At 28.4% G+C, this 21,815-nt stretch overlaps 5 protein-coding genes across 6 annotated transcripts; 1 reads left to right on the top strand and 4 right to left on the bottom strand.

Annotated features, from left to right (window-relative positions):
• Positions 1-3,926: 3,926 nt before the first annotated feature.
• On the bottom strand, positions 3,927-6,261 carry LOC131648140 (proton pump-interactor 1-like). Its single transcript, XM_058917922.1, has 8 exons — positions 6,135-6,261; positions 5,736-5,932; positions 5,473-5,637; positions 5,249-5,374; positions 4,974-5,159; positions 4,690-4,884; positions 4,418-4,516; positions 3,927-4,309 (listed from the first exon to the last, which is right to left on the bottom strand). The coding sequence occupies exons 2-8, from the start codon at positions 5,916-5,918 to the stop codon at positions 4,163-4,165; spliced, it is 1,101 nt and encodes a 366-aa protein (XP_058773905.1). The 5' UTR covers positions 5,919-5,932; positions 6,135-6,261; the 3' UTR covers positions 3,927-4,162.
• Positions 6,262-8,138: 1,877 nt separating this feature from the next.
• On the bottom strand, positions 8,139-9,447 carry LOC131648139 (uncharacterized). The gene is made up of 4 exons (XM_058917921.1): positions 9,136-9,447; positions 8,940-9,053; positions 8,664-8,858; positions 8,139-8,477 (listed from the first exon to the last, which is right to left on the bottom strand). Exons 1-4 carry the CDS (start codon positions 9,202-9,204, stop codon positions 8,367-8,369), a joined length of 489 nt encoding a protein of 162 aa, XP_058773904.1. The 5' UTR covers positions 9,205-9,447; the 3' UTR covers positions 8,139-8,366.
• Positions 9,448-12,757: 3,310 nt separating this feature from the next.
• On the bottom strand, positions 12,758-14,094 carry LOC131648137 (proton pump-interactor 1-like). Of its 2 annotated transcripts, none has more exons than XM_058917920.1 (5): positions 13,981-14,094; positions 13,734-13,892; positions 13,468-13,662; positions 13,249-13,351; positions 12,758-13,146 (listed from the first exon to the last, which is right to left on the bottom strand). In XM_058917920.1, exons 1-5 carry the CDS (start codon positions 14,089-14,091, stop codon positions 13,115-13,117), a joined length of 600 nt encoding a protein of 199 aa, XP_058773903.1. In that variant the 5' UTR covers positions 14,092-14,094; the 3' UTR covers positions 12,758-13,114. The 2 variants fall into 2 exon arrangements, with proteins under 2 accessions (XP_058773903.1, XP_058773902.1); XM_058917919.1 differs by having other exon boundaries at positions 13,253-13,351.
• Positions 14,095-14,175: 81 nt separating this feature from the next.
• On the bottom strand, positions 14,176-14,712 carry LOC131651229 (uncharacterized). The gene is made up of 2 exons (XM_058920896.1): positions 14,475-14,712; positions 14,176-14,376 (listed from the first exon to the last, which is right to left on the bottom strand). The coding sequence occupies exons 1-2, from the start codon at positions 14,682-14,684 to the stop codon at positions 14,176-14,178; spliced, it is 411 nt and encodes a 136-aa protein (XP_058776879.1). The 5' UTR covers positions 14,685-14,712.
• A 5,897-nt stretch (positions 14,713-20,609) lies between these two features.
• Positions 20,610-21,815, top strand: LOC131651228 (uncharacterized mitochondrial protein AtMg00810-like). The gene is made up of 2 exons (XM_058920895.1): positions 20,610-20,733; positions 20,893-21,815. Exons 1-2 carry the CDS (start codon positions 20,610-20,612, stop codon positions 21,813-21,815), a joined length of 1,047 nt encoding a protein of 348 aa, XP_058776878.1.

The following is a 21,815-nucleotide window of genomic DNA, read 5'->3' as shown; positions in this document are numbered from 1 at the left end:
TTATATTATTATTTTCTAAAAAAGGGAAAAACACTTCAATTCAACAACAATTGTTTATCATCAAATGAAAAACGTGTCCTCTTATGCCAATTTCCTCGAAACTATAGTATAGTATGCCACCACTATTTTTTGGTTTTAGCAGGAAAGTCTTATAATATCTAAAAAGAAAACGTGGAGACGGCCATTTTTAAAATAAAACTAATAACAAAGCCGTGCATACGCACGAGTTCTGTTTGGTTACGCGAATTTGGATACATTATTTATTTTAAATAAAAATATTTAAAAAATTAGATAAATAATTGATTATTTCGTATATAAAAATATTTAGATCAATAATAGATTTTTTCTAGTATATCATTTTTTGATTAAAAATATTTAATCATAAACACCATTTCTCGTATATAAAAATATTTATATCAATAATAATTTTTTTTCCGTATATAGACTTCATTTATGTTTATGTATCATTAACAAAAATATGTGGATCAATAGTAAATTTCGTATATAAAAATATTTAGATCAATAATAATTTTTTTCCGTATACCATTTTTGAATAAAAAATATTTGGGTCAAAAATACTATTTTTCGTAAATAATAATTTTTTTTACGTATACAAATATTATTTTTGTTTAGGTATCATTTACAAAAATATTTGGATCATTATTAAATTTTCGTATATTAAAATGTTTAGACCAATAATATATTTTTTTCCATATGCTATTTTTGGATCAGAAAAATTTGATCATAAATACCATTTCTCGTATATAAAAATATTTAGGTCAATAATAAATTTTTTCCCGTATACAGGGTTCATTTTTGTTTAGGTATCATTTACAAAAATATTTGGATCAATAGTAAATTTTGTATATAAAAATATTTAGATAAATAGTAGATTATTTTTCAGTATACCATTTTGGATTAAAAATATTTGGATCATAAATACCATTTTTCGTAAAGAATAGTTTTTTCCATATACAAATATTATTTATGTTTAGGTGTCATTTACAGAAATATTTGAATCAATATTAAATTTTCGTATATAAAAATATTTAGATCAATAATAGATTTTTGGCTTATTCCATTTTGAAATACAAAATAATTGGATCATAAATAATATTTTTCGTATATAAAAATATTTAGATCAATAATAAATTTTTTTTCCATATACAAACTTCATTTTTGTTTAGGCATCATTTACAAAAATATTTGGATCAATAGCAAATTTCGTATATAAAAATATTTAGATCAATAGTAGATTTTTTCCCGTATATCATTTTTGAATAAAAAATATTTGGATCGTAAATATGATTTTTCATAAATAATAGATTTTTTCCGTATACAAATTTTATTTTTATTTAGGTATCATTTACAGAAATATTTGGATCAATATTAAATTTTCGTATATTAAAATATTTAGATCAATAATAGATTTTTTGAATAAATTTTTCCCGTATGTCATTTTTGATTAAAAAATATTTCGATCATAAATATCATTTTTCGTATATAAAAAATATATATATCAATTATAGATTTTTTTGTGGAAGAAAGAAGTGAGAAAATGATGAAAGAGAAAAAAAATAGAGAATGAAGAGAGATTTAATAAGTTTGATAAAATATAAGAGTTGTATTATTTTAATAATAAAATTAAGGTTTTCATGGTGCAAAGACAAAAAACCTGCAATTTTAATGTGGTGGCAAAAAATCAAATAAGGGTATTTTTGACTCTTCCATGACCATTAATTTTCTTATATTAATATATATATAAATTTGAATACACTTTTAATTTATCTTTTTAGTTGTTTTTAACTTTTTTTATCTTATTTTTTTTATACATAGATAGTTAGGAAATATTTTTTAATGAAGTGTCGGTGACAACTCTTCGTTATCATTTCATTAAAACACCATTTATCCTAACTACTGGTGCATAAAAAATAAAGATTAAAAATTAAAAACAATTAAAAAGATAAATTAAAAGTGTATATAACTGTTTTTTTAGCAATAAAATATATATTTTACTCCAAAACAAAAAGTGTATATAACTATATTTTTAATTTACTAACCAATATTTTTAATTATAAATTAATAATTTTAATTAATTTTATTAAAATTTTATTTAAAATTAACTAACACAAATTTTATAAATTGTTTTTGGAATTTAAGGCCCATATTTTTGCAACATCTTTCCAACCCCCAAATATTTATTTAGACAATTTCTCATTCACCTTTACATATAGGGCGCACCTCGAAAATTCGAAAATATTTTTGGGAGATTTCAAAAGTGCATCTCCAATAGCACTAAATATAATTATTTTTTTCAAAATTTAGTTTGGAGATGTATTTTCCAATTGTTTTGGTGTAAATTCAGAGATGTATCTCTGAAGATACATTTAGTCCCAATTGTCAACAATTTTTCAGCAAAATTGGATAAAAAAATAATTTTTTTATTGAAATAGAATATTTTTTATTTATATAAATTTATTTATTATTTACTTTAATAATGATTAGTTTCAATAAGAAATAGTTTCTTGACTAATATAAAATTCATGTGTTATTATTTTCTATAATAATTATTTCCTATATTATTATATTAATATTTTATTAATATAAAAAATAATATTTTATTTATTATAATTCAATATTTTTTATTAAATTATATTATTTTAAATCAAGTTTTTATATTATTTATTATTTTGGTACTTGAAATGAATTATTTAACATAAAACGTTTAAAATGTAATTGTTTTTACAAACTTAAAAAGGCGAAGTAAGAGTTAAATTATTAGTCTATGTCTTGAAAACAATTGGTTTTAAAAAAATAATTATAATTACTATTATTATTTAATAATTTATAATAATATTTTATAATAATTAGTCTATATAAATTATATTGAGTTAAAAGGTAGTGCACTGACAGTGTAAAATAGTTTTACATTGTCATCCAATAGAGAATCATTAATATGTCATGTTATTAATTTTTTTTTAAATAAAAGAATGTTTTAATTGGATACATGGTGGTGATTGGTTGACAGTGTCAAAATATTTTAGACTGTCAGTGCATGACCCATTTTCTTAATTATATTTCAGTCAAAACAATAATTATAAGAGAATTATATATTAGTCAAGAAAATAATTATTATTAAAAAAATAATAATTAAGTAAATAATTTTAGTATTTATAGGAATAATAAAAAAAAAATTAAGAAAATTTTTATTTTTATTTTTCTAATTTTTTAAAGAAATTGATGATAATTGGAAGAAATTGGATATTCAGAGAGACATCTCCGAATTTACCCCAAAAATATTCAGAGATACATATCCGAACTAAATTTTTGTAAAAAAAAGAATTTGGTGCGTCCGATTAAGCATTTTTAAAAACATTGTGTATTTTGAAAATTTTGATGGAGACTTGAGAGAATGTATTAGGGTGCAATGAGTAATTGCCAATATTTATTTGTATTAGTGGGCCCATATATTTGGGCTTAAGGCCCACAAATTATATAAAATCTAAGTAAATGATCAAGAATTCGGTTAGTAGCATGGTTTTAAATTGTATTCCGTAGCTGCAACTGCAACTGCAATATTGTGAATCTGGTAGTTTCCGCCACTGTATTGAATTATAATTGCGGTATGATTTAAGATCGTCTCATATCATCTTAAAAATCACATCAGACAATTTCAATTTCACCTATGTTTTTTCTAGTGTTTTCGTCAAATTTTAATAATTCAGAACCCCAAATTTCAATTTACTTAGAATGTAATGACAAATACTTTACATTAAGTATTTTTTTAACATTGTATTTCAAACACAACTTAATAAAATTCGCACTGTTACAGTCACATAACGCATCGCAATGACCGCGATCTAAATCTAACCGCCACAACCGCAATTTAATATCATAGTTGATGTAAACTTTTCAAATAAATCTGCTCATGTAGAGAATGCAAATGTGAAATCATTTGAGAACCTTTAATCAATTGTACTGCCATTATATGATGGAACTAGGATAACATTAGAGAGGACTTGCACTACAAGTAAGTTTGATAGGGAAAAGGATTTTCTTATAGGGAAAAGGATTTTCTTATTACCGACTTTAATCATATTGTCATGTCACTGAAATTTAAACAGAATACCATTTATTCTTAATAATCTTGGCTCTCACACCATTATAAAAGTATACTAATGCATGATTTATCAGATATTCTTCGTCCGTCTCGACTTAGTTGTCGTCTCTCTAATGATTGAAGAAACTTCTTCTTATAATCTTCTCTGAAAGACTTATTATTGTTCCATTCTAACATAAACTTCCCAACCTAACACATCAAAACAACCAACAAAAACAAACCCCTAATCAAAACAGAATCTTATATTCCAATGAACATAAGTTTTATTCATAAATATGAACTAAACCAAAAGCCAACCTCTGAGTGTGATATTTCATCAAGGGCTGCTACATCTTTTTCTTCAGCCAACTGATGAACTTTATTCATAAATGAACAATGCTTGTTATAGTGGAGAATCTGCAATTCACAAAAGTAACATAAAAAAATATTTGCAAGTTCTACATGTTTCGTGGACCAGTATTTAAAAACTGTTCGCACTTTTAACCACGACTAATCTCAATCTCTTGAAGAATCGTGTGCACGAAGAAGATCATAATTCATAAGCTTCTACTTCTATTTTACCATCTTACCTCTTCATGATACAATTGGTCTAATTTCAAAATCCTCTGACGTGCTTCATCCTTTTTCTGATACTTCGTATCCAACTTTTGTCTCAAAGAATACAACTCTCCAGTAACTACTAAATTTTTCCCTGCAGGTTTATTTCTTGTCCAACCTCCCTTCCTTTCTCTTCTGTTTTCCAAAGAATCATCGTCACGTAGAAGCTACCACAAAATAGAAAATATGTATCACACTCAATGATAACACCTTAATTAAGCTATTTTTTTATTCAAGCAAATAAATTATAAGTTACCTTTATTTGTTCTTTAATAGTTTTCTTTATGGAATCATATAAGGAAGCGCGCTCCTTATTCTGGATTTGGAATTGTTCAATTTCAAATACGAGCTTCAATCGACCACTCGAGTAATAATTCTCTCTAATCATCTGCTCCAAGTTTCCAAATCTCCATTTATAGGATATCCATTCGCTACACAATAACTGTTGCATTTGAACATTTCATCTTTCATATATAACAAGAATTTCCAACCTTCATAACCCAAGAATTTTTTTTTTTTTTATTAAATTACCGTTTCCTTAAGTACTTCTAGTGATTTGAATGGAGAAACATCTGTCTGTTGAATCTTTATGTCCCTCATAATTTTCTTCTCTTCACTCAAACTTTTGCTTCTATGTAGCCTCAAATAATTCAAAGACTACACATATGATTTCAAAACCAAAACAAAAACAAAAAAACATAAGAACTCATCAGATAATAAAAATAGTATACTACTAAAAATATAGAATTTCTTACACTTTTATCGAGCTTTTCTCCAAACCATCCTCCATTTTCTACTTTAACATTTCTTAAATTCAATTCATCAAGAGCCATATTAAAATCCATTAGTTCCTTGTTCTTTCTTCGTCCACTATGTGTATATTTCCTCTTCAACACATGTTCAAGATGCTGATCTTCATACTGTTACAAAACAAATATTTTTCGTTAATGTCAATGTATTCTGCCATATTCAAATATATTAATGAAATTAAAAGATACCAATTTTATTTACTATATACCATTTTCTTTGCGATCTTATCTGTGATTTTAGAAATGTCCCGATTCATTGTCTCAGTCACTTTCTCTTCCTTTTTTATTTGAGAGATTGAATCTGGAACTGTTGGCCATAGCTTGACAAAGTAAAATTGATGAACAAGTTTGGAATCATGTCCTGAATTTTCATCAATTGCCTTATTCTCCATGATGTTAAACTTTCCTGATTTTGACAAAATAAAAGATCAGAAGTAATCAGAAAAATGAATAATAATAATAATAATAATAATAATAATAATAATAATAATAATAATAATAATAATAATAATAATAATAATAATAATAATAATAATAATAATAATAATAATAATAAGTTTTGTTTGATTTAATCAAACCAAAATATATCATTGAATCCAGATACTTACCTCTCTGATTAGGTTTTACTTGTTAGTACATGCTATGGATTACTGATTTTAATGACAATTTAAGTGGCTAGTTAGTAATTAATTATTATATTGTTAAACACTTGCATCCCACGCAATGAAAGTTGAGATATGGAATTTAAATTATTTTTATTTCTTATACCTTTTCAAATAATTAAAGGGTTTTAAAAAACTCAAACAATGCTTCACCAAATAAAAAACTCAAACACTGTAACTTTTTACTTTAAAAAATTTGCAAACTATCTAGAATTGATCTTGGTTTAAGATGATGCTATAGTAAGTTATTTATCATGTAGCTATTGGGATTTAAATAAAGAACACTAAAGTCAAGGTGCTTCTCTAATTCCTATCAAAAGACATTTTTAAATAAGGCAACTAATAATTAAAAGAAACTAAGTTCGATATGAATAATTGGTTAGCCCTTCTATTTTGATGCAAACACTGAATGCACATAAAGCAACACAGAACTGAGCTGAAATATAAGAATTTAACCAAGATAAAACATATGCAGGATTTATAACAAAAGGTTACGCAAAAGCAATCACGAGGCATGGTATGATTGGTTTCTAAGAACCATAAATGCCCATGAATTTTTGATTATGTTATCTCTAATAACATAGCACTTGCTTACTAGAAAACACATGACCCTTTGGTTCAATTGCTTTTGGATCGTTCGAATTTTGTCTCTCTCTGACTTTTTTCCTTTCCTTGATGAAATTATATCTATTAATATTGGAATGCGTTCTGCTTTTTCTTTTCTCTCTTTGGAAAGTATGGAAAGTATGTAATCATAGCGGAAATTCATATTATGTTTGTGATTCTAAATAGGAGAATCCTTATAGATGTGGTGGTTATTGGGAAACTTGACTTTCGAGTTATTTCATAATTTGAAGAATCAAAGAAAGATAAAAGTAATTTTGAGAGAGAAGTGAATTTACTGAATGAGGAATACAAATTACACAGAGAGGTCTTCATATAGTTAAAAAACCATAATCAACTAACTAACTTTAACATACTTGTGGTGACACTTTGATTGTTTTACAAGCCACAGTTGCAACTCTTTGAATCTGCTTCTGTAAGATATTGGATCGAACTCTAGTATGGTCGAAGGGTAGCTTCTTGATTCGACAGTTCAACAGTGTTAAGCATGAAGTTGAAGGTTGTTCACATGCTGTTGTCGAAGAGTGCATGCTGTAGTCGAAGATGGATCTAGCATGCAGGTGTCGAAGATGCTAAGGTAGTTAGCATGTTAAATTAGGTTTTAGTGTTTAAACCCTCATTTGTTAAGTTAGCTTGTTTATTAAGTTGACTTGTGTAATGGACCTTGTGGCAAAAGCCCATTAGTTAGTATGTTAGATTTTATTATAAATAGCATACTAATCTCTCATCATTGCAACGCTGCAAATCCTAATTTAGGGTGAGAGATGTTATTTGTTATTCTTGTAAACTAGTAATCTTCTTTTTATAAGAGAAAGTGAAAAAATAGCAGTTATAACCAATTCTTGTGTTCTTCTCCTTCCATGTTCTTTATTCTTCCCTTACATTATACTTTGTTCTTGGCATTGAATTTACAACAGCTTCTAAAACTAATATAAAAAAAATAAGAATTACATTTCTTATAGTAGTAACAGAATTACACATTGTGCTTGATTTACAGACTAATTATTGTTTAGCAGCATAGAACATTTGTAGCAATAATAGTAGTACATGTATAGTATGTTGATTTCGACCTCATCAAAACGAGGTTAATAACTTATCAAACTTAAATAAATTAGAATACAGAAGAACTTATCAGTTAAAATATTTTAAATTGAAGATGTGTCTCGCATATGTCGTGTCTTGTATGAACGCTTATGATTACATTAATTTAATCATTTTTAAATTATTAAAGGATACTCCCATTTTGGGATGCTCTGAAATTTCAACAGAATAGCATTTATTCCAAACATTTTGCTCACACAGTTACTAAAGCATACTACTGCATGATTCATCAGGTCTTCTTCTCCCGTCACTACGTAGTTGTCGTCCCTCTAATGATTGCGAAAACTTCTTCTCATAATCTTCTCGAAAAGCCTTATTATTGTTCCATTTTAACATAAACTTCTCAACCTAACAACACATCAAAGTAACCAACAAAAACAAATTACAACAAAAGCTTTTCTAATGAAAAAAATATTTTCTTTAAGTGACAATGATAATATATTCGGAACTAAACTACATATCAACCTCTAAACTCGACATCTCATCAAGGGCTGCTACATCTTTTTCTTTGGCCAGCTGATACACTTTATTCATGAATGAACAATGCATGTTATAGAGGTGAATCTGCAAATTGACAAATGTATCATATAAGATGCGATATGCTGTATATGTTTGGTGGACCGGTCCTTAAAAATTATCTGTAACTTTAACCATGATTAATCTCAAACAGACACCGATCAGATAACCGTCTGAATCGTGAGAACGAAGAGGATGGGCCCTACGCTTCTACTTCAAATTTTACCATCTTACCTCACGATAAAACTTGCTTAATTCTAACAGCATTCGATGTGCTTCTTCCTTTTTCTTACACATCTCTGCCAATTTTTCTTTCAAAGAATACAATTGTCCATTTATAGCTAATAATTCTTTCACATTATGTTTATTTCTTGTCCCAAACTCCATCCATTCTCTTCTTTTTTTCAAAGAATCATCATTACATAGAAGCTGCAACAATATAGAATTATCAGAAACAGAAACACTATGAATAAGCTGTTTTTGAGTAAAATCCAATTTGTTATAAGTTACCTTGATTTGGTCTTTTATAGTTTTCTTCAAGGAATCGTACTTGGAAGCTCGTTCCTTATGCTGGATTTGGAATTGTTCAATTTCAATTACGAGTTTCTTCCGATCACACAATAACTGTTGCATTTGAACATTTCAACTTTCATACCAAGAAATTTCAACCTTCAAACCAAAGGAAAAAATGGATTTATTAGACTACCGTTTCCTTAAGCACTTCTAGTGATTTGAATGGAGAAATATCTTTCTGTTGAATCTTTATGTCCCTCATTATTTTTTTCTCATCACCCAAACTTTTGCATCCATGCAGCCTCAAATAATACAAAGACTACACAAATGATTTCAAAACCAAAACAACACAAAACATAAGAATCTAATCATATGATAAAAATAATATTAAATAAGTTTATTTTTCTTACATCTTTATCAAGCTTTTCTCCAAACCATCCTTCATTTTCTACTTTTACATTTCTGAAATTCAACTCATCAAGAGCCATATTAAAATCAAGATACTCTATTTCTGACTGTTACAAAACAAATATTTTTTTGTTAACGACAGTGTTTACTACCATATTCAAATTTATGAATGAAATTAAAAATACCAATTTCTATTTATTATTTACCGTCTTCTTTGCGATCTTTTGAATGATTTTCGAAATTTCCTGATTTTTTTCTAAGCTGGGGTTTGAACCTGGTAATAGAAGGTTATCAAGCAATGTTCCAACTAGGGGTGGCAAAACGGGCCGGAGCCCGCCGGGTCGCCCGCGCACCCGCCAAAAATTGGCGGGTTGGGTTGAGATTTTAGGCTCGCCGCTCGCCAAAGCCCGCCCCGCCAAAACCCGCCGCCCGCCATACCCGCCCCGCCAAAGCCCGCCGCTCGCCAAAACCCGCTCCTCCTCCAAAACTCACTCTTTTTTTAGTTAATTGTAGTAATTGCAATTCTTGATGGTTTATTTTATACATTTATTTATAAATATATGTAATATTTTTTAGAGTAAATTTGTTAAAAAATTACTTTTATAAAAAATTGTTTTAAAAAATAAGTTTGAAGTTTAATTAAAAGGTAAAAAAAACATATTAATCTATTAAAAAAATATAAATAAAAATAGGCGGGTAAGCCCGCCGCCCGCCAACCCGCCATCTTGGCGGGGCGGACATGATTTTGATGCCCATTTTACTTGGCGGGCATGCCCGCCCCGCTCGTTTTTTAGCGGGCATAAGGCGGGCGGGCGGCGGGCGGGGCGGGCGGCCCGTTTTGCCACCCCTAGTTCCAACCAACTAAGCTACAGCATTTTATTGATTTCTAAGGCTTTTATTTACTTTTTAATATATATTAATATTTTATTTATATTAACTCAGTAATTTATATATTATATATTAACATTTTATATATATATTAACTCAGTAATTTATATATTATAAATTAACTCAGTATTTTTTTTTTTTAATTTTTTTTTTGTTTTATATGTAACTAATGTTTTTTTATATCGTTTTTTATAATGTTTTTTATAACATTTTTTTATAACGTTTTTTATAATACTTTTTTATAATGTTTTTTTATAAAGTTTTTTTTAGACTCAGTATATAACGTTTTTTTATATAAATTTTTTTTTATATTACATTTTTTAAACATATTATTTTTTATAAATTACTCAGTATATAATTATTATTATATATTATATACTTTTTAAACATATCATTTTTCATAAACCGTATTAATTATTTTTTTAAAATTTTAATATATACACTATTATAAAACATTAATATAATAATAAATAATGTTAGTTGATAAATTTAATTATTCAAAATTATACAGTTTGTTAATTTATAAAAAATGTTAGTTTATAAATAAAATGTTAGTTAGTTTAAAATTATAAAATATAAAATATAATTTATTAAAACGTTAATATAATATATATATATATATATATATATATATATATATATATATATATATATATATATATTGCATTTTAAAAAAATATATAGTTTCATAAAAAAAATATAGTTTAACGTAAAAAAATTATCATAACTATATGTTTTATAACGTTAAAAAAATATGTTTTATAACATATAGTTTAACGTTAATATATATATAATTTTATAAAATTATCATAAAAAAATTTCTTGCAAGGTGTTAATATAAAATAAAATAAAAAACGTTAATATATAATAAATAATTTAAGGAGTACGAATAAAACAAATAAATTGTGTTAGTGTAGTGGTTTGGGTATTGACACCCTTTATTAAGAGTCCTGGGTTCTGTGTTTTATAAAGGGGGAATCTAACAAAAAAAACTAATAGGGGGCAAAACCAAAACTCACCCTAATGACATGAGAGCACCCCCACGCCAAGAAACTCAATATATGGACTTTAAATTATTTTAGTTCTTTTATCTTTCCAAATAATTATAGGAATTAAAAATCCCAAACTGTGTAACTTTGGCCTTTATGAATTTTGCAAACTATCTAGAATTGATCATGGTTTAGATGATGCTGTATTTAGTTATTTATAATTTAGCTAGTGGGATTTTAATAAAGAAAGTCAAGGACAATAATGCTTCTTTAATTCTTATCAAACGACATTTTTAAATAAGGCAGAGTGAGCTAATAACTACAAGAAACTACGTTTGATATGAATAATTGGTTAGTCCTTCTATACAAAAGGATCAAATTTTCAGCTAATAAATAAAAGAAATTGTGGTGTGATTTAGCTAGTGGTACTTTTATCAAAATTCAAAATTTTATAATTCAAAAACTTAATTTTTTTTTTTAATGTAATGAAAAATCTTAATATCAGGGTTTTACAAGTTGGCCATTTCAAGAATGTTCTAATTAAAATCATGCCCCAACGACAGAATATACATCGTAGCAACTTTTATGACTGCAATTGCAACGCCCGTAACCGCATCAGCAACCTGTTGTGTAAAGTGTGAGTTATTATTCCCACATTGCTTGGAAAAGATCCAATGATTCAAAATTTATTTTAAAAAAATGAAGTTGCATTGGAAACAACAATTGCTATGCCACAATGTTTGTGAGTTTTCCTTGACAAAATGAATCGTACCATTAAGCATTTCTCTCAAATTATACATTTTTTAAAAAATGGTAAAAATCATCTAGAATTTCAAAATCCACCTAGGATTCCAAGGGAAAAATCCAAACATGAATAGATAGGAAGAATATTTTTCATATTCCAACAAGAAAGCCATTTTTACTATGACAAATAGAAGGTGGGCTCACTACATGAAATTTGATCTGTAGGTAAAAACCGTGTAGACAATGACCAACAGACGTACTGGTCGTGCACTATAGTACGCGACTAGCACCAGACTTTTCTTGGTCGGTAAATGTTTACCGATGGGAAAATACATTTACCAACTGCACCCATTGTCTTTCCCAATTTCTTGCAGAAAAACGTTTGGCTACAGCAACTCGTCGTAGGTAAAAATTATATCCTGATAAAAAATAGTCATTGTTTCATTTTTCGAAATTTTTCTGTCAAACTTTTATATTTGTTTATTGTTGTCTCACTTATAAATAAAATTGATCAAAGAAAATTCATATCTTAATAAATTTTTAATTAATATTTTAAGTAATTAATAGCATTCATTTTCAAAAGCATTTAATATTTAAAATAATGTTGCATAGTATTTATCAACATGGACAAATCAAAAACTAATAATCAAACCCATTTGTTCATCATTTATGAAGATTAATATTGAGTAAAAAAAAAGCACAAAACACACATCTTTTTACATATTACTACCCAATCCAAAAAAATTCTTTCATTTTCTTCGTACTCTCATTCTTCACAATATCAAATAATTCAAGATGCTCCAGTTATTCATAACTAAGTAAGAAAAACAGAGGACATTATTTGCCTTGGGATTAAAATGACATCTTTTTCATTCCTTTCTCCAATGTCTTTCTTCTCTCATTTCTTAATTTGTTACTAATGTCAGACATATAATGTCACTATGGTATGGAATACCGCATATTGGTTGTCCAGCACTTTCAACAGAATAGCATTCATCCCAAACTATATTCAATTTTTGCTCCCAGAGTCACAGCCTCATGATACTGCATGATTTTTCCGGCCTTCTACGTCCATCTCCACTTAGCTGTCGTCTCTCCATTGATTGCATAACTTTCTTCTCATAATCTTCTCGAAAAGATTCATTATTGTTCCATTCTAACATGAACTTCCCAACCTAACACATCAAAGCAATCAAAAATACAAAAATAAACCCCTTATCAAAACTAAAACTTATTCCATGAAAGGAAGTTTACAAGTATAGAATTAAACAACCTACCAACCTCTGATCTTGAAATCTCATCAAGGGTTTCCATATCTTTTTCTTCAACCAGCTGATGGACTTTATTCATAAGTGTAGAATACTGGTAATAGTGGAGAATCTAAAATTGAAAAAATAACATAAAATATGGTAAGTTATAAATAATTAGTTGTCCACTTTGTGTGCACCGCACTAGTACTTAAAACTCATCTCATATTATGGCTTTTAACATCTTACCTCCTCCGGATACAGTTTTTTAATTTTCAAAATCTTTTGATATGCTTCGCCCTTTATCGTATTCTTCTCACTCAATTTTCCTTTCAAAGAATATAATTCTCCATTTATGGCTTCTAGTTCTTTCAAACCATGTCTAATTCTCGTCCCATTTTCCATCAATTCTCTTTTATTTCTCGAAGAGCCATCACATAGAACCTTACACAATTTATATCTGTTAGATTCATTGGTAACACCTTTAACACATGAATATGCCAATTATAAGTTACCTTGATTTGTTCTTTCAAAAGTTTCTTCAAAGACTCAAAGTTGGAAATATTTCCCTTCAGAAAATCATTACCAGAAACTCTTTCCATATATTGGATTTGAAATATTTCTATTTCTTTTAGAAGCATCTTCCAATTTTTCAAACAATAACTCCATCTTATCTGTTCCAAGTTTCCAACATTCCAATACAAAAAATATAAGTAAATAATAATTTCATAATGAAGAGAAATATTGAATTTATTAACCTACCCTTTTCTTAAGCACTTCTAGTGATTCGAATGAATCGTCGTCTTTCGGCTGAAAATTTATATCCCTCAAAATTTGTTTCTCCTCAATCAAACTTTTATTCCCATGTAGCATCAAAGAATTCAAATACTACAAAAAAAAAATGATTTTAAGACCAGAACAATAATATATGAACTTCATCATAATAACAATATTAAACTACTTTATTATTCTTACATTTTTATCAAGTTCCTCACCAAACCTTCCCCTCTTTGCTTCTTTATTCATCAAACACAATTTGTCAAGAATCATATATAAATCCTTTAGTATCTTCTCTTTACTCTCCGCCACACGCTTTCTATGTTCCTTTTCTGGATAGTTTAACCTGCTCAACAAAGAACCTAGATGCGCTTTTTCCGACTGTTACAAGACAGTGACGTTGTTAATGTCAAAGTTTCATTTAATATTCGAATTTAAGTAAGAAATTAAGAATTCCGACTTCTATATAGTACCGATACCATTTTCTTTGTGATGCTTTCTGTGATTTCTGAAATATCTTGATTCATTTTCTTAACCACATTCTCTTCAGTTTTGATTTTAGATATTGAATCTGGATCTGTTGGCCAAAGCTTGACAAAGAAAAATTGATGAACAAGTTTTGAAACATGCTCTGAATTGTTGTCATCACTAGCCTTTGGAGGTGTTGTAGTATCTTTATTCTCCATCATGTTTAAGTCTACTAATTAATATGAAAAATGAATAATAATAATAATAATAATAATAATAATAATAATAATAATAATAACAATAATAATAACAATAATAATAAGAATAATAATAATAATAATAATAATAATAGTAATAATAATAATAATAATAATAATAATAATAATAATAATAATAATAATAATAATAATAATAATAATAATAATAATAATAATAATAATAATAATAATAATAATAATAATAATAATAATAATAATAATAATAATAATAATAATAATAATAATAATAATAATAATAATAATAATAATAATAATAATAATAATAATAATAATAATAATAATAATAATAATAATAATAATAATAATAATAATAATAATAATAATAATAATAATAATAATAATAATAATAATAATAATAATAATAATAATAATAATAATAATAATAATAATAATAATAATAATAATAATAATAATAATAATAATAATAATAATAATAATAATAATAATAATAATAATAATAATAATAATAATAATAATAATAATAATAATAATAATAATAATAATAATAATAATAATAATAATAATAATAATAATAATAATAATAATAATAATAATAATAATAATAATAATAATAATAATAATAATAATAATAATAATAATAATAATAATAATAATAATAATAATAATAATAATAATAATAATAATAATAATAATAATAATAATAATAATAATAATAATAATAATAATAATAATAATAATAATAATAATAATAATAATAATAATAATAATAATAATAATAATAATAATAATAATAATAATAATAATAATAATAATAATAATAATAATAATAATAATAATAATAAGGCTAAATTACAGTTTTGGTCCCCCTGTTTTAGGGTTTTCACGATTTTGGTCCCCCTATTTTCTTTTTAAACAGTTTTGGTTCCCCATTCCAATTTTGTCCATGAATAGTGCATGAACAGTACATATCCGTACATGAACAGTACATGTCCGTACATGAACAGTACATGAACAGTTGCATCAAAACTGGGATGGGGGACCAAAACTGTTTAAAAAGAAAATAGGGGGACCAAAATCGTGAAAAACCTAAAACAGGGGGACCAAAACTGTAATTTAGCCTAATAATAATAATAATAATAATAATAATAATAATAATAATAATAATAATAATAATAATAATAATAATAATAATAATAATAATAATAATAATAATAATAATAATAATAATAATAATAATAATAATAATAATAATAATAATAATAATAATAATAATAATAATAATAATAATAATAATAATAATAATAATAATAATAATAATAATAATAATAATAATAATAATAATAATAATAATAATAATAATAATAATAATAATAATAATAATAATAATAATAATAATAATAATAATAATAATAATAATAATAATAATAATAATAATAATAATAATAATAATAATAATAATAATAATAATAATAATAATAATAATAATAATAATAATAATAATAATAATAATAATAATAATAATAATAATAATAATAATAATAATAATAATAATAATAATAATAATAATAATAATAATAATAATAATAATAATAATAATAATAATAATAATAATAATAATAATAATAATAATAATAATAATAATAATAATAATAATAATAATAATAATAATAATAATAATAATAATAATAATAATAATAATAATAATAATAATAATAATAATAATAATAATAATAATAATAATAATAATAATAATAATAATAATAATAATATTCAATGAAAAAAAGAGAGCATATATGATTGAATCTATTTTCAATGAAAAAACATTACTCGCATAAAAGATGCTTACCTTTGGTGATTGAGGATTAACTTTTAAGTTAATGAAATGGATCAATGATTTTATAGACTATTTAAGAAGCTAATTAGTTACTAGCTGTTATGTGTTAAACTCTATCTTGCACCCCACGCCAAGAAAGTCAACATATTGAATTTCTTTTGTTTCTTATAGTTTGTCAAATTATTTATAGGAATTGAAAATCATAAAAAACCTAGCTTTTGACTTTATGAATTTTGATATTGCAATCTATCTAGACTTGATCTTTTAGTTTAGATTATGCTATACACCATTACAAATTTATTATAAGGAGCAATAAAGTCAAGGACAATAATGCTTCTCTTTCCCATCAAAGGACACTTTTGGCTAGTGGTATACTCCCTCCGTCCCAAATTATAAGAGAAAATCACTTTTTAGATTCATTGAATAATTAATGTATCTAGTCTATATATAGACCAGATACATTAATTATTCAATGAATCTAAAAAGTGATTTTCTCTTATAATTTTGGACAGAGGGAGTACTTCATAAACAAGGCAGAGTAAACAAATTATAAATAAATTAAAACAATTATTATTTGATCCGACCCAAAATAATTGATGTCAAATTCTATTGTATTAGTGAGATAATGAATTCCAATAGCTTAACTAGTGGTCAAGGACTTGTTTAGCGTCCGGGTGGTACCTGCAAATATTCTGACCACAAAGTCAATGAATGTCTGACGTAGATAGGATTATTTTAATATTTAAAGAGTGTGTATCTTGACTCTGAAGTTTGCCTTCTTTTTAAAGGTGAATTTTATGGTGTTTTATCTAGAACCTTCTTGGGTAGGGCTGTTGAAATAATAAACTTGATTTGGGCCTAATTATTATTTGATATTTTGGGCTTAGTTATTTTGGGCTTAGATAATTTTGGGTAGTGTTTCTAGAGAATTCTTGTAGTGTTTGGAATGTCTAGATATTTCTTATAGTTGTAAAATTCTCTAGAATACTCTTTGAATCTCTAGAGTTGAGAACTCTCTAGAATTAGTGTGTCTAGAGTTTTCTTTAGAGTAGTATAAATAGAGATGTAATCCTACACATTTGTATCAAGAAAAATACAAAGTTCTCTCTTCCATAAAGAATTCTCCTACCTATCAAGTTTCTATTCAAGCTTCCAATATTTCTAAACACTTGTCCTACACACAAAAACAACCATAATTCCAACAAAGTGGTACCAGAGCTTCAAGGTCCTCAAAAGATGGCGAATGGAGGTTTCCCTTTTCAAATGCCGATGCTCACAAAGAACAACTATGATAATTGGAGTATCAAGGCGCTACTAGGATCTCAAGATGTGTGGGATGTCGCTGAGAAAGGCTTCAATGAGCAAGATGAAGCCTCACTAAGTCAAGAGGCAAAAGATACATTGAAGGAGTCAAGAAAGAGAGACAAGAAAGCTCTCTTCCTCATTTATCAATCGGTGGATGAAGATACTTTTGAGAAGATATCCAACGCAATGATGGCCAAAGAAGCATGGGACAAGCTTCAAACTTGCAACAAAGGAGTTGAGCAGGTAAAAAAGATTCGTCTTCAAACTCTTAGAGGTGACTTTGAACGTTTGTTTATGGAGGAGTCCGAGTCAATTTCTGATTATTTTTCTCGAGTATTGGCTGTAGTCAATCAACTTAAAAGAAATGGTGAAGATGTTGATGATGTGAAAGTCATGGAGAAAATACTTCGCACTTTAAATCCAAGTTTTGACTTCATTGTTACCAACATTGAAGAAAATAAGGATTTAAAGACCATGACCGTAGAGCAACTTATGGGTTCCTTACAAGCATATGAAGAAAAACAAAAGTGAAAAACTAAATAAAAGGAGGCTATAGAGCAACTACTACAACTCAACATAAAGGAAGCAAACTATGTAAACTACAAGAGCCAAAGAGGACGAGGATGTGGCCAAGATCGTGGACGTGGACGAGGACGTGGACGAGAAGGAAGAGGAGGTTACAACAACTACTCTAACAACTTCAATAATGAAGAAAGAAGTTGGAATCCACAAGCGACAAGAGGTCGTGGAAGAGGAAATTCATGGTCGAGGTACGAAAAATCACAAATCAAGTGCTTCAACTGCAATAAGATTGGTCACTATGCATCCGAGTGTAGATTCTCGAAGAAGGTTGAAGAGAAGGCTAACTTTGTAGAAGAAAAAGGTGGAGAAGAAGAAACTTTGCTACTCGCATGTCAAAACCAAGTTGAAGAGAAAAGAAACAAGTGGTACCTTGACACTGGTGCAAGCAACCACATGTGCGGAGATCGAAGCATGTTTGTAGAGATCAATGAAGCGGCAACTGGCGATGTCTCATTTGGAGATAACTCGAAGATACCGGTCAAAGGCAAAGGTAAAATTCTCATACGCTTGAAGAATGGTAGTCATCAATTCATATCCAATGTCTACTATGTGCCTAACATGAAGAATAATATTTTGAGCTTGGGACAATTATTAGAGAAAGGCTATGACATCCACTTGAAAGAACATAGTCTTTTCTTAAGAGATTGTAGACATAACTTGATTGCTAAAGTGCCTATGTCAAAGAATAGAATGTTCCTCTTGAACCTTCAAAATGATGTGGCAAAGTGTATCAAGGCGTGCTATACCGATTCCTCGTGGCTATGGCATCTACGATTTGGGCATCTCAACTTTGACGGCCTAGAACGTTTGGTGAAGAAGGAGATGGTGAGAGGCTTGCCTAACATCAATCATCCAGACCAACTATGTGAAGGATGTCTAATCGGGAAGAAATTCCGAAAAAGCTTTCCAAAAGAATCAACATTAAAAGCGATAAAGCCGCTAGAGCTCATACACACTGATGTTTGTGGACCAATCAAACCCAACTCTTTTGGTAAGAGTAAGTACTTTCTCCTCTTTATTGATGATTATCCAAGAAAAACATGGGTTTACTTCTTGAAGGAGAAGTCAGAAGTGTTTGAAAACTTTAAGAAGTTCAAAGTCCTTGTGGAGAAAGAATGTGGTCTTTCCATTAAGACCATGAGATCTGATCGAGGAGGAGAGTTCACTTCAAATGAGTTCAACAAATATTGTGAAGACCATGGAATCCGTCGTCCACTGACTGTGCCAAGATCGCCACAACAAAATGGAGTAGCAGAAAGAAATAACCGAACCATACTTAACATGGTGCGAAGCATGCTCAAGAGCAAGAAGATGCCGAAGGAGTTTTGGGCCGAAGCAGTGGCATGTGCGGTTTACTTGACAAATCGCTCCCCAACAAGAAGTGTGCACGAGAAGACACCACAAGAAGCATGGAGTGGAAGGAAGCCCGGGATCTCTCACCTTAAAGTGTTTGGAAGTATTGCCTATACCCATGTTCTAGACGAAAGAAGAACAAAGCTTGATGATAAAAGTGAGAAATATGTGTTCGTAGGTTACGACTCAAGTTCCAAAGGATACAAGCTTTATAATCCAAATAGTGGAAAGATCGTCATAAGCCGCGACGTGGAGTTCGATGAAGAAGATTGTTGGGATTGGAGTGTTCAAGAAGAAAGTTAAGATTTTCTTCCTTAGTTTGAAGAAGAAGAAGAAGAAGAAGAAATTGAACAACCAATGATAGAGGAACATCTTACTCCACCGACCTCACTGACACCAAGGTTGGAAGAAACAAGCTCAAGTGAGAGGACACCGCGACTAAGGAGCATTGAAGAGCTTTATGAGGTAACCGAAAACCTAAACGACATTAACCTCTTTTGTCTTTTTGGTGATTGGGAGCCTCTAAGCTACCAAGAAGCGGCGGAAAACATAAAGTGGAGAGACACCATGGACGAAGAAATCAAGTCAATCACGATACGTGGGAACTTACTACGCTTCTACAAGGACACAAAGCAATCGGAGTGACATGGGTGTACAAGGCAAATAAGAATGCAAAAGGAGAAGTGGAGAGATATAAATCAAGATTGGTGGCGAAAGGATATAGTCAAAGACAAAGAATTGACTATGATGAGGTATTTGCTCCCGTTGCTCGTCTTGAAACTATTAGACTGATCATTTCTTTGGCAGCCCAAAATAAATGGAAGATGTATCAAATGGATGTGAAGTCGGCCTTCTTGAATGGTTTCCTCGAAGAAGAAGTTTATATCGAGCAACCATTGGGTTATGAAGTAAAAGGGCAAGAAGAAAAAGTCTTGAAGTTGAAGAAGGCGTTGTACGGTCTTAAGCAAGCACCAAGAGCTTGGAATGTTTGAATCGACAAGTACTTTCAAGACAAGAACTTCATCAAGTGTCCATATGAGCATGCACTTTATATCAAAGCGCAAAGTGGAGAAATTTTGATTGTATGTTTCTATGTAGATGACTTTATTTTCACAGGGAACAATCCAAGCATGTTTGAAGAGTTCAAGAAAGACATGTCAAATGAATTTGAGATGACAGACATGGGGCTCATGGCGTATTATCTCGGCATCGAAGTAAAGCAAGGAGACAAAGGAATTTTCATCACCCAAGAAGGCTATGCCAAAGAAGTACTTAATAAATTCAAGATGGATGACGCCAATCCAGTTAGCACCCCGATGGAATGTGGAAGCAAGTTGAGCAAGCATGAAAATGGAGAGATTGTGGATCCAACCCTTTACAAAAGTTTGGTTGGAAGTTTACGTTACTTGACATGTACAAGGCCAGATATTCTCTATGCCGTAGGAGTCGTAAGTCGTTACATGGAAGCTCCAACAACAACTCACTTCAAGGCGGCAAAGAGAATCCTTCGATACATCAAAGGTACAACAAATTTTGGCTTGCACTATTACTCTTCTAACAATTATGAGATTGTTGGCTATAGTGATAGCGATTGGAGTGGAGACTTGGATGATAGAAAGAGCACTACTGGTTTTGTGTTCTTTATGGGAGATACTGCTTTCACTTGGATGTCAAAGAAGCAACCTATAGTCACACTATCAACTTGTGAAGCCGAGTATGTCGCCGCCACATCATGTATTTGTCATGCAGTTTGGCTAAGGAACTTGTTGAAAGAGTTAAAGATGCCACAAAATGATCCTATGGAAATATGTGTTGACAATAAATCAGCACTTGCTTTAGCAAAGAATCCTGTATTTCATGAAAGAAGTAAGCACATCGACACACGTTACCACTTCATAAGAGAATGCATAGAGAGAAAGGAGGTGAAGTTGAAGTATGTGATGTCTCAAGATCAAGCTGCTGACATTTTCCCCAAGCCACTTAAGTTGGAAACATTCGTGAAGCTAAGGAGTATGCTTGGAGTCACAAATCAAGTTTAA

Source organism: Vicia villosa, linkage group LG2 (genome assembly GCF_029867415.1).
Source record: "Vicia villosa cultivar HV-30 ecotype Madison, WI linkage group LG2, Vvil1.0, whole genome shotgun sequence".
Lineage (NCBI taxonomy): Eukaryota > Viridiplantae > Streptophyta > Magnoliopsida > Fabales > Fabaceae > Vicia > Vicia villosa.
This window is presented reverse-complemented; position numbering and strand designations above follow the sequence as displayed.

Excerpts from the sequence above, each read along its gene's own strand:
- LOC131651228 (XM_058920895.1), top strand. The coding sequence starts at position 20,610 with ATGGATGTGAAGTCGGCCTTCTTGAATGGTTTCCTCGAAGAAGAAGTT. Across the intron at positions 20,734-20,892 it reads GTTGAAGAAGGCGTTGTACG|GGAACAATCCAAGCATGTTT; the intron begins GTCTTAAGCAAG and ends TTATTTTCACAG.
- LOC131648139 (XM_058917921.1), bottom strand. The coding sequence starts at position 9,204 with ATGAGGGACATAAAGATTCAACAGAAAGATATTTCTCCATTCAAATCA. Across the intron at positions 9,054-9,135 it reads TAGAAGTGCTTAAGGAAACG|TTATTGTGTGATCGGAAGAA; the intron begins GTAGTCTAATAA and ends CAAATGCAACAG. Across the intron at positions 8,478-8,663 it reads TAAGCAAGTTTTATCGTGAG|ATTCACCTCTATAACATGCA; the intron begins GTAAGATGGTAA and ends GTCAATTTGCAG.
- LOC131648140 (XM_058917922.1), bottom strand. The coding sequence starts at position 5,918 with ATGGAGAATAAGGCAATTGATGAAAATTCAGGACATGATTCCAAACTT. Across the intron at positions 5,375-5,472 it reads GAGAAAAGCTCGATAAAAGT|TCTTTGAATTATTTGAGGCT; the intron begins GTAAGAAATTCT and ends TCATATGTGTAG. Across the intron at positions 4,885-4,973 it reads CTATTAAAGAACAAATAAAG|CTTCTACGTGACGATGATTC; the intron begins GTAACTTATAAT and ends ATTTTGTGGTAG.
- LOC131648137 (XM_058917919.1), bottom strand. The coding sequence starts at position 14,091 with ATGCTACATGGGAATAAAAGTTTGATTGAGGAGAAACAAATTTTGAGG. Across the intron at positions 13,893-13,980 it reads TAGAAGTGCTTAAGAAAAGG|ATAAGATGGAGTTATTGTTT; the intron begins GTAGGTTAATAA and ends AACTTGGAACAG. Across the intron at positions 13,663-13,733 it reads TTTTGAAAGAACAAATCAAG|GTTCTATGTGATGGCTCTTC; the intron begins GTAACTTATAAT and ends AAATTGTGTAAG.
- LOC131651229 (XM_058920896.1), bottom strand. The coding sequence starts at position 14,684 with ATGATGGAGAATAAAGATACTACAACACCTCCAAAGGCTAGTGATGAC. Across the intron at positions 14,377-14,474 it reads AAAGCATCACAAAGAAAATG|TCGGAAAAAGCGCATCTAGG; the intron begins GTATCGGTACTA and ends GTCTTGTAACAG.